General features: G+C 50.1%; 1 protein-coding gene and 1 non-coding gene across 3 annotated transcripts in view; both read right to left on the bottom strand.

The window, feature by feature from the left end:
• Positions 1–12,053, bottom strand: part of LOC122895836 (helicase SRCAP) — a 32,617-nt gene extending 20,564 nt beyond the window's left edge. The window contains exons 1-16 of one of the 2 annotated variants that reach the window (XM_044233582.1): positions 11,974–12,053; positions 10,482–10,555; positions 9,421–9,683; positions 7,843–8,094; positions 5,966–6,151; positions 5,576–5,716; positions 4,580–4,802; positions 4,187–4,464; positions 3,463–3,553; positions 3,232–3,321; positions 2,544–2,732; positions 2,121–2,458; positions 1,843–2,020; positions 1,192–1,328; positions 777–946; positions 469–661 (exon numbers count right to left, since the gene is read on the bottom strand). In XM_044233582.1, coding sequence (XP_044089517.1) covers positions 469–661; positions 777–946; positions 1,192–1,328; positions 1,843–2,020; positions 2,121–2,458; positions 2,544–2,732; positions 3,232–3,321; positions 3,463–3,553; positions 4,187–4,464; positions 4,580–4,802; positions 5,576–5,716; positions 5,966–6,151; positions 7,843–8,094; positions 9,421–9,474 — 2,520 coding nt within the window. In that variant the 5' untranslated portion in view covers positions 9,475–9,683; positions 10,482–10,555; positions 11,974–12,053. Of the gene's footprint in view, positions 1–468; positions 662–776; positions 947–1,191; positions 1,329–1,842; positions 2,021–2,120; positions 2,459–2,543; positions 2,733–3,231; positions 3,322–3,462; positions 3,554–4,186; positions 4,465–4,579; positions 4,803–5,575; positions 5,717–5,965; positions 6,152–7,842; positions 8,095–9,420; positions 9,684–10,481; positions 10,556–11,679; positions 11,779–11,973 lie in introns of those variants that run through there. The other variant, XM_044233583.1, reaches the window with a different exon arrangement.
• LOC122896236 lies at positions 3,644–3,772 on the bottom strand. The gene has a single exon (XR_006382396.1). It is a non-coding gene; the product is annotated as a small nucleolar RNA SNORA30/SNORA37 family (small nucleolar RNA).
• Positions 12,054–14,213: the final 2,160 nt, after the last annotated feature.

Raw genomic sequence — 14,213 nt, 5'->3', positions numbered from 1 at the left:
CTGCTTGTCCCTCTCCTTCTGCTCCTCCCCCTCCCCTTCTCTAAAATAAATAAAATCTTCAAATTCAAAAAAAAAGAAAAAAAAAAAGGCTAGACAAAAGGAGCCAGAGAAAACAAAAGGAAAAAAAGAAAGAGAGAGAGAGAGAGGAAAAAAAAAACCCACAGAAAAAGAGAAGAACCCAAAAGTGGAGGAAAGCCTGGCAAGAAGAAACCTGAGCAAGGACCAATCAGCAGGACCATTCTACTCAGAGAATAAAGACAAGTGTCACTGCTGGGGGGTGGGGGGGACAAGTAAAATGACGACTAAGATGAGGTCACGCGATTTGGCAATGGGTCAGTCACCAGAACACTGCCACCTGACAACCGAGCAAACTCAGCCCAGCACTGATTTCCCTCTCCCTAAAGGTCTTCCAGGCACTACCCTTAGTTTGCCACTCCCAACACCCTGCCAAACTGTTTCCGGCCCTACCTTGTGCAGGCGTTTGACCAGACCTTCATTGTACTCTTGGCTGCCCTCAATCATGCCCGTGAGGGGGTTAGAGAACCATTCTTTAAACTCGCGATGAGACTGGAAGACATGGGGCATCAGAAAGTGCATCAAGGACCACAGCTCCATGAGGCTGTTCTGCAGTGGAGTTCCTGTGAGGAGCAGGCGTCTCTGGCTGCAAAGAAACAGAGGGAATTGGAAGAAGGATGATCAGCAGGATCCCAACCTCCTGAGCATCCCACTCTTCGAGTCAAGTCAACCCTCCTCCAAAGGCCCATTCGCATCCGCACCTGTTGAAGTTGAGCAGGGACTGCCAGCGCTGGGACTTGAAGTTCTTGATGTTCTGAGCCTCGTCCAGAATGAGATAACGCCAGTTCTTGCGACGGAAGGCCTGGTGGTCCTGCAGCACCAGCTTGTAAGACGTGATACACACGTGGAAGGCATTGGGCTTGGTCCAGCCCTGAGGAGTCAGGAGAAAGCAGCAGATGGTGGGGTGAAAAGGAAAGAAAGGATAAAGAAAAGGTATGCTAAGGTCCTCAAAGGACATAAGTCACGTCTGGAGAAAAGAGCCGAGTCCCAGAAGAAGAAGGCAGCAATAGAAAGGGGAGGAAAAAGAACTTCTTTGAGAAAAGGGCCTAAGAGTAAAAGAGGCATCAGTGTGGGGCAAAGGAGGCGCGGGAGTGATCAATCACACAGAGAGCGAACCTGCCGCTTGAGCTTCCTCTCTTTCTGGGCTCCATAGTAAGTGAGGATTTTAAAGCTGGGACACCACCGCTTCAGCTCCATCTCCCAGTTCAGCATCACACTGGTGGGGACAATGATCAAATGGGGACCCCAGTTACCTGTTTAGCAAAAGAATGAGACATGTACAGCATGGTGACTATAGTTAATAATACTGGACTGCATATTCAAAAGCCATTAAAAGAAATGTTAAAAATTCTCAGTCCAACAGAAAAAAAGCTTTTGCAAGTGTGCGGTAGTTGAGGTGTGCTGTGCTCATCATTTCGCAACACATACTTGTCTCAGAACTAGACACCTAGAATGTTATATGCCAACTACATCTCAACTTACAAAAACAAAATAGAAAGATTTTAAGCAGAATTAAGAAGAGAGATAGTAAGGAAATACAAACTTGAGGGCTCTGTTCTGTTCCTCAGGTATAACCCCGATCACTCTACCTAACGGCCCCTCCTAAGAATCCTACACTGGCATCTCCAGTTACTGACCAGAGTCAATAAAGCTACCAAGACAGCACAAAACAGGGAGTGGTTCACCATCCCGCGGTTAGTCCCCATTAAACAGTCTTTGCAGGGGACTGGCCAAGGAGACCCAAATGCGAGGGCCCTGCCTCGTTACCTTTTTCACAGGCCAAGTGAGCAAGCAGGGAGATCGTCTGGATTGTCTTGCCTAGCCCCATTTCATCAGCAAGAATACCATTCAGTTTCTTCTCATACATAGTAACCAGCCAGTCCAGCCCAATGTGCTGGTACTCCCGGAGCTGGCCCCGCAGGAGCAGGGGGATGGGCGTCTTCACCTGGTAGGGAAAAGAGGCAGCACAGTAGAAAGGAGGCACGAGTCACTGGGAAACAGAAAAGTCAAGACATGAGAAAGCAGAAGCTGGGCTCTGGGGTTACCTGCGTGGTGGCCAAGGTATAACCCTTGGGCTGAAGACTTTCAGCTGCCGCCGCGATGTCAGTAATTTCCTTCTTAGGGCCTAGGGCAGCGGCAGGTCCTGGGGTGGGAGGTCCACTCCCCGCGTCTACCTCACTCTGCTCCTCATCCCTGGCAAGCAAGTACTCCACCCCGAAGTCGTCATCGTCTTCCTCCTCCTCCTCCTCCTCATCTGCCTGGCTCTGTGATGGAGACTCCTCAGACTCGTCAGACTCAGATTCCTCTGATTCGGAACTGCTGCTCGTTTCTTCCTCCTCCGAATGCTCATCTTCCTCTTCCTCGCTCTGCTCCTCAGCAGATTCTAAAGCACAAGACCAAGGCTTAGTGCTCACCGTGCCTACTCCTCCAGTATCTCCCCTCCAGGGTGCCCGTGGCCACACAGTCACCTGACTGACTGCTACTATCCTCTTGAGGAGCCTCTTCGGCTTCTGTGGCCCCCTCTGGTTCACAGTCAGAGCTGTTAGCCTCAAGCTCATCTTCGTCTTCCTCTTCACTACTCCCAGAGCCTGGGACAGAGGCGTCGGAAGCATAGGCTCCTGCGTACTGCTGCAGTAGCTCCTCCATTGAGAGCTCACCTGGAAAAGAAACAACGGCTAAGCTTCTGGGTGCTTTGAGGGAAAAGGGGTAAAGACAAAACCGAGGTCTGAGAGGTGCCCATTCATTCTATCTGGGTTTCTACAGACACCACTGGGCTCAGGTCTGAAGGGAGACAGAAGAGTGTGCTTTCAGCACCAGCTACAAAGCCAAGCCCCACAGCCTGGGCTCGAACTATGGCTGCTGCTGCCTTCCACTGGGAAGGACAACATCAAACTAAACCTCTCTCTAAGGTTCAGGTCAAATGTGGCCAACATGCTCTTATATTAGCTCCACTTCTCCGACATGGTCACGTCACTCTGTTTAAACTTCCATCATAACCGGTCGTCATAGTCTGTTTATAATTATTTGTTTACATCTCTCTTTGTCATTAGACCTGTAGTTCCTCCAAGGGGGATAAAAAGTCTCTGTCTTATTCATCTCTTTATCCCTCGCATTCTGCACCAAGCGGATGCTCATGAAACGTCTGGTGAACGTCACCTTCTCGAGCCAACTCGCTCAGCTCCATGGCATGGTCCACGTCCCCTTCCAACTGCTCCTCAGCTGCTATGGTATCCTCTTCATCCTCCGCTGAGAGAGAGAATGAACCAAAATCAATGGGAACAGAATCACAGGACCCAGTACAAGTTGAAGAGAGGAGAAAGCATGAAAATGTTAGGTCCAGATAATTCGAAGGGCAAGGGGCAATAAGATAAAGAGAACATGCCTGACCTTCATCCTCATTGGCAGTAAACTCTTCGTCATCCTCATCTGGATGCCAAGGCTGTTTGTTGCGCTGTGTGACAGAGGGTGGGGGCTTCACCTGAATGGCAAAGCATGAAAAGGGACAAGACCTAAGGTTAGAACAGCAGGAGAAAGGTGCAATGTTGAATATGACGTCACAGAACAATCTCTCTGTCCCACTGAGTGACAGATGCCACTGGCACAGTCCCAGAGCAAGGATGCAATCAAGGGTTTTCTTTCAGCACCAGCTACCAAATCCTGGCCCCACTGTCCAGAGGAGGATCTGTGAAAGTGCTAGATAAGAAACACAGGCCCCCGGCACCAACCGCACACGCTCAGACTTGTAAGAAAGCGACAGCTTAGGTCCAGAAAAGACTTCAGGATTATCATCCTAGCTCCAAACCTACAAACCAATAGGGAGTATTGGGACCATTTCACAGAAGTGGCAAGAACTAGATTAAGTATTTTTTTCCAAGGTCATGTAGCAGTTGTAGAGTCCAGTCCTCTTCCACTACAGCACTGGAAACTTCCCATCTCAGAACGCAACTTGCCCCAAACCCAGATTCTTCCCTATCCATCCCTCAATGAGAGCCAAACGCCCTTAACCAGGGAGAACTCCTGAAAACCGCAACGACCTTATGAACCAGAACTCAGTCCTTGAACCTCCAGCTCTGCTCCCACGGAGTCCTCCCTCTACCCATTCTCCCCGTACCTGTGACACCCGAGACGGCTCTTCTTCACCACCTTCTTCAGGCCCATCGCGGGTGTCACTGTCACGAGATGAGGGGGTTCTTGAGGGGCTGGAAGGCCCTCCTAGCAGCTGAGGGGGGAGGGAACGGAGCAGCTCTTCCAATGGCAATTCTCCCTCACGTCGAAGCAGCTCAATCTCACGCCTCTGGGTCTCTGCATCATTGCCTTCCTGTTGTTCTTCAACCTCAATCGTCTCCTCATCATCCTCTTCCTCCTCCTCTTGGGGTTGGAAGTCCCCATCTATAGCAGGAGAACAAGGTCACAAAGTCCACGGGGCCCTGCAAGCCACAGGGTGGGTTTTCAGCTCTGGAAAGGGTACGTGAGGAAGAGTAACAGAGCCAAAGAGGACACACACCTTCATCATCGAGCCGGGAAACCGGGGGTGGAGGACTAGAGGCAGCTGAGGAAGAGCCAAGGCAAGGGGAAGAGCCAGCTTTGCTGGATGCTAGTGGCTGGTTGAGGCTCTGAGATAAAAGGTCTGAGTACTTTTCAGTTTGCCCCACAATGAAGTCCAGGTGCAGATCCAGAGCTTTTTTACGTTTTTCCTCAAGCCGGGACTGCTGCTTGAATTGCACCACCTGCCACAGCATGAAATGGACAGGTCACGAATATAATCTTTTATTCATGTAATCTTTAACACAACGTTTAGGGAAACCTCCTCTGTGCTAGTCTCTGGACTTGCTTTTCAAGAGGGAAAAACTAAATGTCCTTAAAAGTGCTTTTGAAGAAAACAAAACAAAACAAAAAAGTGCTTTTGAAAAAAGCACAAAGGGAGCACAGGAAAGAGAAAAGCCAATTTATCTTCAGGCAGCAGAAAAAGATTTACAAATGTATCTGGAGCTGAATCTTAAAGACTAAGTAGGTGTTCCCTAAGTGGGCATGAGAAGAAAGGCATTCCTGGCAGCAGAAAGACATGGGTAAGTTATCAGGGATGTGCAAAAAAAGAATACTTGGAAGTAGAAAAGAAAAGGAACTGGCAGGAGACAAGACTGAATGTTATACAGACAGAAACCAGGCAGTACTTGAGAAACAAAACTTCACATATGAGAACAATTTGATTACTGAGAACTTCGATGATGTTTAAACAGGTAAATGGCATAAAGAGGTTTTAGGAAAAGCATGCTGAATGCCCTGCAGAGAGAGAGATGGGGATGCAGGTTCCCCGCTGTGCAGAGAGCCCAATGCAGGGCTCGATCCCAGGATCCCAAGATCATGACTTGAACTGAAGGCAGAGTCTTAACCCACTGAGCCACCCAGGTGCCCCTCTCTCAAGAAGTTTTGATCATTCCTGCTACCATGCTACCACTAAGCAAACCTGCGGCATTTCCCTTTCCTAATCCCTGTTGCCTACCTTCTCCACATTGCTCCAAAACTGCCTGACATCCTTAGCCATGGTGGAGGCAATTCGGCGTAGCTTGGCTTGCTCTTCTCTCCGAGCCCGTTCCTCTTTCTGCCGTTGCTCCTCGTGGTGCCGGATGACCATGCGCACAACCTGTGGGAATACGGAACCAGAGTGAAAACATTCCAAGGCCAGTCTCCTACTCCCTCCTCAAACCAACAGCAATGAGAATAATCAAGGCCAAGAAATCTGGGAAGTCAGAGCCTGCCTCCTGAAACTATGGGCATTAATAAGCACGCTATACTGTTTCTTCTCTTTGGTTCCCTTCAAACCAACCCACTTACCAAGGAAAAGGAAATCTGGAAAAGAAATAATGGAAGGTACACCCAGCTGATGACCTACCTTACGGGCCACACCCCGTTTCCAACGACGCTCCTGAGCAAAGTCAGCAGAGAGCCACTGCATCTCCTCACAAAGATAGTCCCAGTGCCCTTTGGGGCGGGGAGGCTCAGGCACCTTAGGCAGCCTCTTTAACGACCAGAAACCCTCCTTCCGCAGCTCAGCAATCCGAGTCTCAATCTCAGCCTCCTAACAAGGAAGAGCCAGGTCAGTCAAGTTACTGCACATATATGCTACCTCATGAAGACAACTGAATTCCTAGGCACTGATTAAACATAGGCACTGTCTGGACGGAATGTTGTATGTGACTTAAAGTCCGCACACCAATCCTGCAAGTAAGTAGGTATTATAACCTTTTCAAGTGAGGGGGGGGGGGGAGATGAGAGATTAAGTGATTTACTTGAGATCACACAACCAGGAAGTGGTAAGGGCTGGGAATTAAAAATAGGTCTAATGAGTCCAGACACAGATTTCATGTTCTTTCTGTTATTTCACTCAATCTCCATGCCCCACGAACATAGGAAAGACTGCGGAAAACAGATTTCAAGGGAAGCCTCGAGGGAGGCAGGGGGCGTACCCTCCCTTATAGACTGGATACAAAGGATCTTCATTGCTGTTGAATTCCACTTAAGAGTATGTTCATGCTTAGATATATAAAGCCCAACGTACACAATCTGATTTGTTTTTATAAAAATATACATTTTGGTGAAAATACTGAAAAGTTATACGTAAAAGATTAAACAACAGTATGACAAAAAGGTAACATGTTTCTACAATGGCTAAATTTCACACGCAAAAAAGTGAAAGCATTTGAAATAGACAAAAGTGACTTAAAAGCTCAAGACAACTGGGAGCCCTAGTGGCTCAGTCAGTTGAGCACTGGACTCTTGATTTCAGCTCAGGTCGTATCTCAGGCTTGTCAGATCCGGCAGCCCCGTCAGACTCCCCTCTGAGCTTTGCTCCCTGCCCCTATCCTTCTGCCTCCCCCTGAACAACTTCTCTCTAAAATAAAGAAATAAATCTTTAAAAACAAATTCCAGGGGTGCCTGGGTGGCTCAGTGGGTTAGAGCCTCTGCCTTCGGCTCAGGTCATGATCCCGAGGTCTCTCGAGGTCATCGGGCTCTCTGCTCAGCGGGGAGCCTGCTTCCTCCTCTCTCTCTGCCTGCCTCTCTGCCTGCTTGTGATCTCTCTCTGTCAAATACATAAAATCTTTAAAAAAAATAATAAAATAAAAATAAAAATTAAAAAATAAAAACAAACTCCAGACAACTGCTTTCATTATTCTTATCTTCTCCTGACAAAAACTAAGTCATAGGAAATAAGAGCCAGAGAGGACAGGGAACTAAATGGCCTGATGGTGAAGAAAAAAATGAAGAAAGACAAGGGTATTATTAGACCGTAGCTCTTATATTTAAGCATGCATCAGAATCACGTGGTGTGCTTTTTAAGACAGATTGCTGGGCCCCCACCCTCTAGCTTTAAATGGATAGATGTAAGAGAGGTACCAACAAACTTGAATTTCTAACAAATCTGCCAGGTGATGCCAATGCTGCTGGTCCAGGGACCACACTTACCACTGGGTAAAGCAGCAGAGGCTAGAGGACAGAAATGAGCAGTAGAAACCAGTAAATCTTAAGAACCTCACCAGTTTAAAAAGCATTCCAGGTCTACTTCCTCCTTTAACTTAGAGCTCACAACAGTTTATAGACTACTACACCACCTTTAACTTACAGACAAGGAAGTTCAGAGACCAAGCAACTTGCTCAAGATTTGCAATTTAAGGCAGAGCCCATACTCTAAATCCACAAGGAAAGAAATGTAAAAAGTTCATGGGACTCAGAAGTTGAGGAAAGAGAGTCCTCATGGGCCCCCATACGTACATGCTTGGCCTGCTCTGCAATCTCAGCATGGCTCTTCTCCCACTTTGGGCCCTTGTTAGCCAGGTCAGCAGCCTGGGGTAAGCTGAGCCCCTCCAGGGGCACTGTGGCACCATCTGGGGGCCCTGGAGGTCCATCCAGAGAGGAATCTTGAGCTATATGCTGGGGGGAGAGGCCGCCTGCCCCACTAGAGGCTGGGGAACTGGAGGAGGCAGGGGACACAGGATTGCTGCCTGTCATGCCGTCCGACACCATCTAGAAATAAACAGAAAATGACAGATAAAATGAATGCTTAGCAAGATACGGAAGTTCTCATCATATTATCTCATTCCATCTTACAAGAAAAAACTCGAGTAAATAACCAACCTCATTTTTACAAACACAAATATACAAGACATTATGTTTTGGTAAGGTGTTCAATATAGCAGACCCAGGTTTACAGATGCCTGGCGTGCAAAAGGAGTCACAGCCAGACATTTACAGTTCCCAAATTCAAGAATAATACCATCGCATATAATTTCAAACACTAATGATCCTTTCAGAACCTAAAGAAGTTCATTCATATACACAACTCCCCATTTTTTCTTCCTTTACACTGAATGGCAGATTCACCTATTAGAATCAATCTCGGTTACCACCAAGTTCAAAAAGCAACAATGACCACCTCCAAGATTACTTAAACCTCCTTATGTTCTTCATCAATCTTGGTCGTTTCCTTTACTAGGAAGGTGGAAGGGAAGGGGAGGGGGGCTGGTCACTGTTCTCAAACACTCACCTACTACTTCATAAAACAGATCACTCCAGCACACTTGCCTAACAGGTGTGCCACTGGAGTTCCTACCTCAGTTAAATGACAAAAGAGTGTGTATCACAAAATTCCCCAGCTACTCAGGAAAAAAAATTTTTTTTTAATTTTTATTTATTTGACAGAGAGAGATCACAAGTAGGCAGAGAGGCAAACAGAGAGAGAGAGAGAGAGAGAGGAGGAAGCAGGCTCCCTGCCGAGCAGAGAGCCTGATGCGGGACTCGATCCCAGGACCCTGGGACCATGACCTGAGCTGAAGGCAGAGGCTTTAACCCACTGAGCCACCCAGGCACCCCATGCTCAGGAAAATTTTAAGTATCAAATCCATACCCATCAAAACCCTACTCTATGCAAACCTATGTATGTCTACTCTCAAAAGCCACATTTTTCCTACTCTTACATTTCCTTAGTATGAGAATAGCATAAACACTACACACCATCCATAATACTTATGTTTTTCCAGTTCCTAAGGAAACTAAGCTATTCTCAAAGCTCAGTCTTAGGAAGCATGTTGTCCCAATCTCCATTTCCAACCTGGCCTAATTCCACCCTTTTTAGGTAACAATGAGCTTCCACACTCTTAGCGATCATATTATTGTCAAAAAGCGTGTCAATATCTAATCACACTGATGGTCAACCTGAGCACCAAAAATTTTCCAAATACAGATTAGCTGTAGGATCATGGAAATGTGGCTAAAACTTGCCACATTTCTTCTGCCTCAGATCTAACAGCCCACAAAGCAGAACCAGAGAAGGAATCCTCCCCACGTTCAAACCTGTGTCTGCAGGATTGGGAGCTGAGGGTGAGCAGGGGAGGGGCTGCTCTGCATGGTCCCACTCCCAGGCTCCTCTTTGGACGCCTGAAGAATGACTGGGTCGTTATCACCACTGCTGCTGGCCGAGGGGCTGGCGTCCGGCTGCAGGGCATGCTGGGAGCTGGCCTCATTCTGGGCCACCGGCCACCGGGACCCGCCTTCCAGGGCCCGGGGCCCACTAGGGCGTCCCAGCCTCCGCTCAGGTCCACCGGCCTCTGGAGCACCTAAAATAGGGTAAAAAGAGTAAAAATGGGATTTGAAAACATTAATGAATCTTAAAAAAACAAACACAAACAAAAACCAAGAACAACGTTAAGGAATAAAGATAATGGGTGCGCCTGGGTGGCTCAGTGGGTTAAGCCTCTGCCTTCAGGCCAGGTCATGATCTCAGGGTCCTGGGCTCGAGCCCCACATTGGGCTCTCTGCTCAGCGGGGAGCCTGCTTCCCCTACCCCCCACCCCCGCCTGCTGCTCTGCCTACTTGTGATCTCTGTCAAATAAATAAATATCTTAAAAAAAATAAGAAAAAGAATAAAGATAATGAACAATATTTATAGGCTGTGTTTCCCAAGCTTCCACTACGTGTCATACTTTACTAAGCACCGACTTGATATGTTCTATAATCTTCACACCTACCTTGCGAGCCAGGTACCTTTCACACCTTAATAAAAATTTAGTTCCTTCTTTGTACTAAAGATAGAGACACACAGAGAACATCCCTGACCTAAATGAAGCCTGCATTCTAATGCTTTCCCCATTTCATGTTAGAAAGTCCTCACACACAGAGACGTGAATGGAACTGACAGGAAGACTGAAACTGAGGTCGTTTCATGCCAAAACCATGGAGAATGTGCTCCTCGCCTGGGGAAAACACGGATGATCAGACCCTTCTCTCCCCACATGCCCAGTTTGCTCCTGTACCACTATCATCACACCGGAAACACGGACGTGTCATTTTCTCATTACTCCTCTCAAACATCACCCCATTAGCACCCGTGCAGAAAAGGGTGTCTGCGCCCTCACCTGTGTGAGCTGAGACCACACCCCCTGTGAAGGTCTGTACTTCCACGGTGCCGCCGTGCTGAGGGGAATCACGCCTGAAACACACAGAAGGGACGGGAAACAACAGTGAGCAGCCAACGCACATTTACCAACATCTATCAAAGCCTTTTTCACAGCGACTTCGGAGGTTTTTAAATACACCCAAATCAAAGGCTGAAAAGAGAGTTACAACAGTAAGAAAAGCTCACGTTTCAGAAAAATAAAAGCAAATCACGTTTTGCGAAAAAGGAATTTCCTAAAGACCAAAGCTTCTGGCTGGAGGAGAAGCCCTGAAGTGAAGCAAAAAAAAGTTTAAGACGCTCCAGCGCACTGAATGGAGCGCTCACAACAAAGCAGAGCGCGCTCACATCCAGAAGCCCGGAAAGGGGTTGTGGCTCCGCTCTGCCGCGAGCGCGGACCCAGTCCCAGGAGAACGCACCGCTCCCCGGGCAGCGCCCCGGAACGCCTCCACCTGCAGCGCGGGACACTTCCCCAAACACCAGAACGGCGGCAGGAAACATCAGAGGAGAAGTCAGAAGCGAGCAGGACCGCTCCGAAGAACCGGGCCCCGGAAACAGGCGGGCTAAACCCACCGAGGCCCGGAAGTGTTTCCCCAGTGAAGGAAACTCCCTCACCAGGGTGCAGCCTTTGATTCACTCCTTCCTCCACAACAGCTTCGCAGGACCCGAGCTAACCAGACTCCAAGACGCCTGAACTCTTGACCCCCGGCTTCACTGCTCTCTCCCAACTCCTTCCAACAGACTGACCCCGCGTGACCCCTGACCTCTGCCCCCGGCTGCCACTAACCCTAAGCTAGCCCCGCCCCCTCCCAGACTCCCACCCCACCCAACGTGCGCGACCGACTGGGGGAGGGGCCCGCGCGTGCGCGCCTGGAGGTGGAGAGAGCCGGCTGCGCGCACCGCCCGGGGGCTCCCGCCAGAGCCCAAACCCACGCACACAAGGGTCGCAGGCTGGGAAGTCTCTCATCCCTACCCGTCAGGGAGCCCCCCACCACCTGACCGCGAAGGGCTGACATAAGGGAGGGTTCGTGCCGCCGGGTCCTGGTTACTGACTGGATATGGTGGGCGCGCGCGCGCCGACTCCTCGTCCCACGCCCCCCTTCCTCTTCCCGCGCGCCCCTGGGGGGGGGGCTGGGGTTGGTGGGCGGGCAGGAGCGCACCTGGGTCCGTCCTCTCAGGGCTCGCTCGCTCGCTCAGGCACGCGTGCGCAGACGGGCGGGAGGGGAGAGGAGATGCGCCCGGGCCCTGTGCTGGCCGGCCTGGCCCCCCTCAGCCTGTCTCTATGGGCGCGCGCCGACAGCCTCGCGCACCGGCCCCGGGGCCCCGGCCGAAGGTGCGCGCGCAGCACCCCGGGAAGGTGGGAGGAGAGGCGGTGGCGGAAAGATGCGCGCGCAGTCACCCGTCAGGGGAGGGGGAACTGTGGAGCGTCCGCCATCTTGTCTCCCTCTCCTTACCTGCGTCCTCGGGGGCGTGCGCTCCACCCCCCCTCCCGCCGAGGAGGGGGGAGGGCCCCCTCTTGGCTGCCGCCTTCGCGGCCTTTAAATTCCCCTGGGGCCCGCGGCTACTTTCACCGCCTTGCTTCCACTGCCTCCTCTCGCGGCACAGAGATGCGGGCGGTGGGTGGGAAAAATGGAAGACGCTACTCTCAGCGAACCGCCGCCGCCGCTTCCGAGGCCCCACCAAAATGGCCGCCGCCGTCTCGGCCGCCACCACCACCACCAGCACCACCACCACAGCTCACTATCGCTACCGCCGGCGCGGCCCGTCCTCTCGCGAGAGACAGTAACTGGAGGTTGGGGGAACGGGGAGGCTCGCGTGCTAGCGTAGGGCGCTGCCTGAAGCGCAAGGCAGGCTGGGTGATGTAGTCGCCTTGGCGGCTCCGCGCCTGCCCCGCGGCAAAGCGTCTTTATCCTCCGCTGGAGAAAGTGCCCGTGAAGCTGCATTGCGGCTGCCAGTTCGGAGCAGTCCCCGTTTTTGAGGAGATCACCCAGAGCGCCGAAGCTGTTTGTCAGCAAGTTGGTAGTAGAGCCTGGGCCTCTGGATTGCCCCTGCAGCCCACTTGAACAGAGAACGGCTTCGTTTTCCGCCAGGGGGGTGGTCCCTCCGTGCCGTTCGTTGGCCAGCTTCCTCCGCGGTGCCCCCACCCCAGAATAGAAGAGTAACGGTCTCCTTCTACTGAGACCACTTTATGCACTGATTCTCTCCTTGAATCCCAACAAACTCCATTTTACAAGTGAACTGAAGCTCCTCGATGAACCAGGGACAGCGCGCAGCAGGGTTCAGAGCCAAGCGGTCTAAACCACAAGCGTCCACGTGCCAAAGACGCCGACTCAAGCCCGCCTTGGAGCCCTGATGAAGTTCTGCTTCAGAAACTCTTCACTCAGTTTCGTTCTCCCCTGCTTTACTCAGAGAGCTGATCCTTCTCTCCGCGTCACCTACTTGAAGATCTGTTCTTCTTACAGCGAAGGTCAGGGGTTGAAAACTGAAGAACGTGAGCCCGAGAAGCTAGCAGGACATTGTATGCTAATTATACTTCAGTAAGAAAGTCAGTGTGAAAAAAAGAAAGAAAACTCAAATACCTGAAAGAGCCACGGAAGTAATATAAGTGAAGAGGGTCAGATGAGGAATGAGAGGGACCCGAGAGTATACCTCTGTTGCGCAAGAACAGCCACTATTCAAACCACTGTTTTCCAGTGGTCGCCCAGCGGGCCAAAATACATCTAAGGGTCAAATTCAGCCACACGTTGCCCATTTGCTGCCTCTGGCCTATGCTGGAGCCTCGAGGCATACAAAGGGACTCAGGACAGATTATTTGATTGAAGAAGTGGATGAATGTCCACCCATTTAGGCCCAGGTGGGGGTGGTGGGGGTGGTTTTTTCCATACCAAGCTTACATATTTCTGAGACCCCATCATAGAGCCACACTGAGCTCCCAAGAGATCTCCCATTTCTTGGCCTTCCCATAAACCATTTCATGCTTTTTCAGCTATTCTTCCTTCAAAATTCAGCTCAAGGGTGACAACCCCCAGGTGATCCCATTTGACCACACCTAGGCTGCTGCCTTTACTGTTGGCTCCCAAAGCCTCCTGGGTTGGTTTGTTTCTTTTTTTTTTTTTTTAAGATTTTATTTATTTGTTTATTTGACAGACAGAGACCACAAGCAGGCAGAGAGGCAGGCAGAGAGGGGTGGGGGAAGCAGGCACCCCGCTGAGCAGAGAGCCCGATGCAGACCTTGAGACCACGACATGAGCTGAAGGCAGAGGCTTTAACCCACTGAGCCACCCAGGCGCCCCCCTGGGTCCTCCTGGGTTTCTTAAAGCACTGATTGCATTGTATCTGGATTCGTGTCTGTCCACCCCACCCCCAAAAGTATTAACCCCTTGAGGATAGGAACATGGTTTATACATGAAAATCCACGAAGCCAGTCTCAGAAAGATTATTCGGGAAACTTATTAGTGTGAACTACTTGTATTATAATACTTGGTTAAAAACAAAAATAACTGGTATTGGATTCATGAGCTCAAACTGAAAATAAGCCCCAAATCTCTCTTCTGTTTCTATGACTATCACCCCAGAGCCAGCCACCATTATCTCTTGGTTGGATTATTCCTGACTGGCTTCCCCACATCCACTCCTGTTTCTCTTTACTCCATTTTCCACATAGCAACCAGAGTGACCTTTACATATAAATAAG

Source organism: Neovison vison, chromosome 14 (genome assembly GCF_020171115.1).
Source record: "Neovison vison isolate M4711 chromosome 14, ASM_NN_V1, whole genome shotgun sequence".
Lineage (NCBI taxonomy): Eukaryota > Metazoa > Chordata > Mammalia > Carnivora > Mustelidae > Neogale > Neogale vison.
The sequence above is the reverse complement of the archived record's forward strand: the minus strand, read 5'-3'. Positions and strand labels throughout refer to the sequence as shown.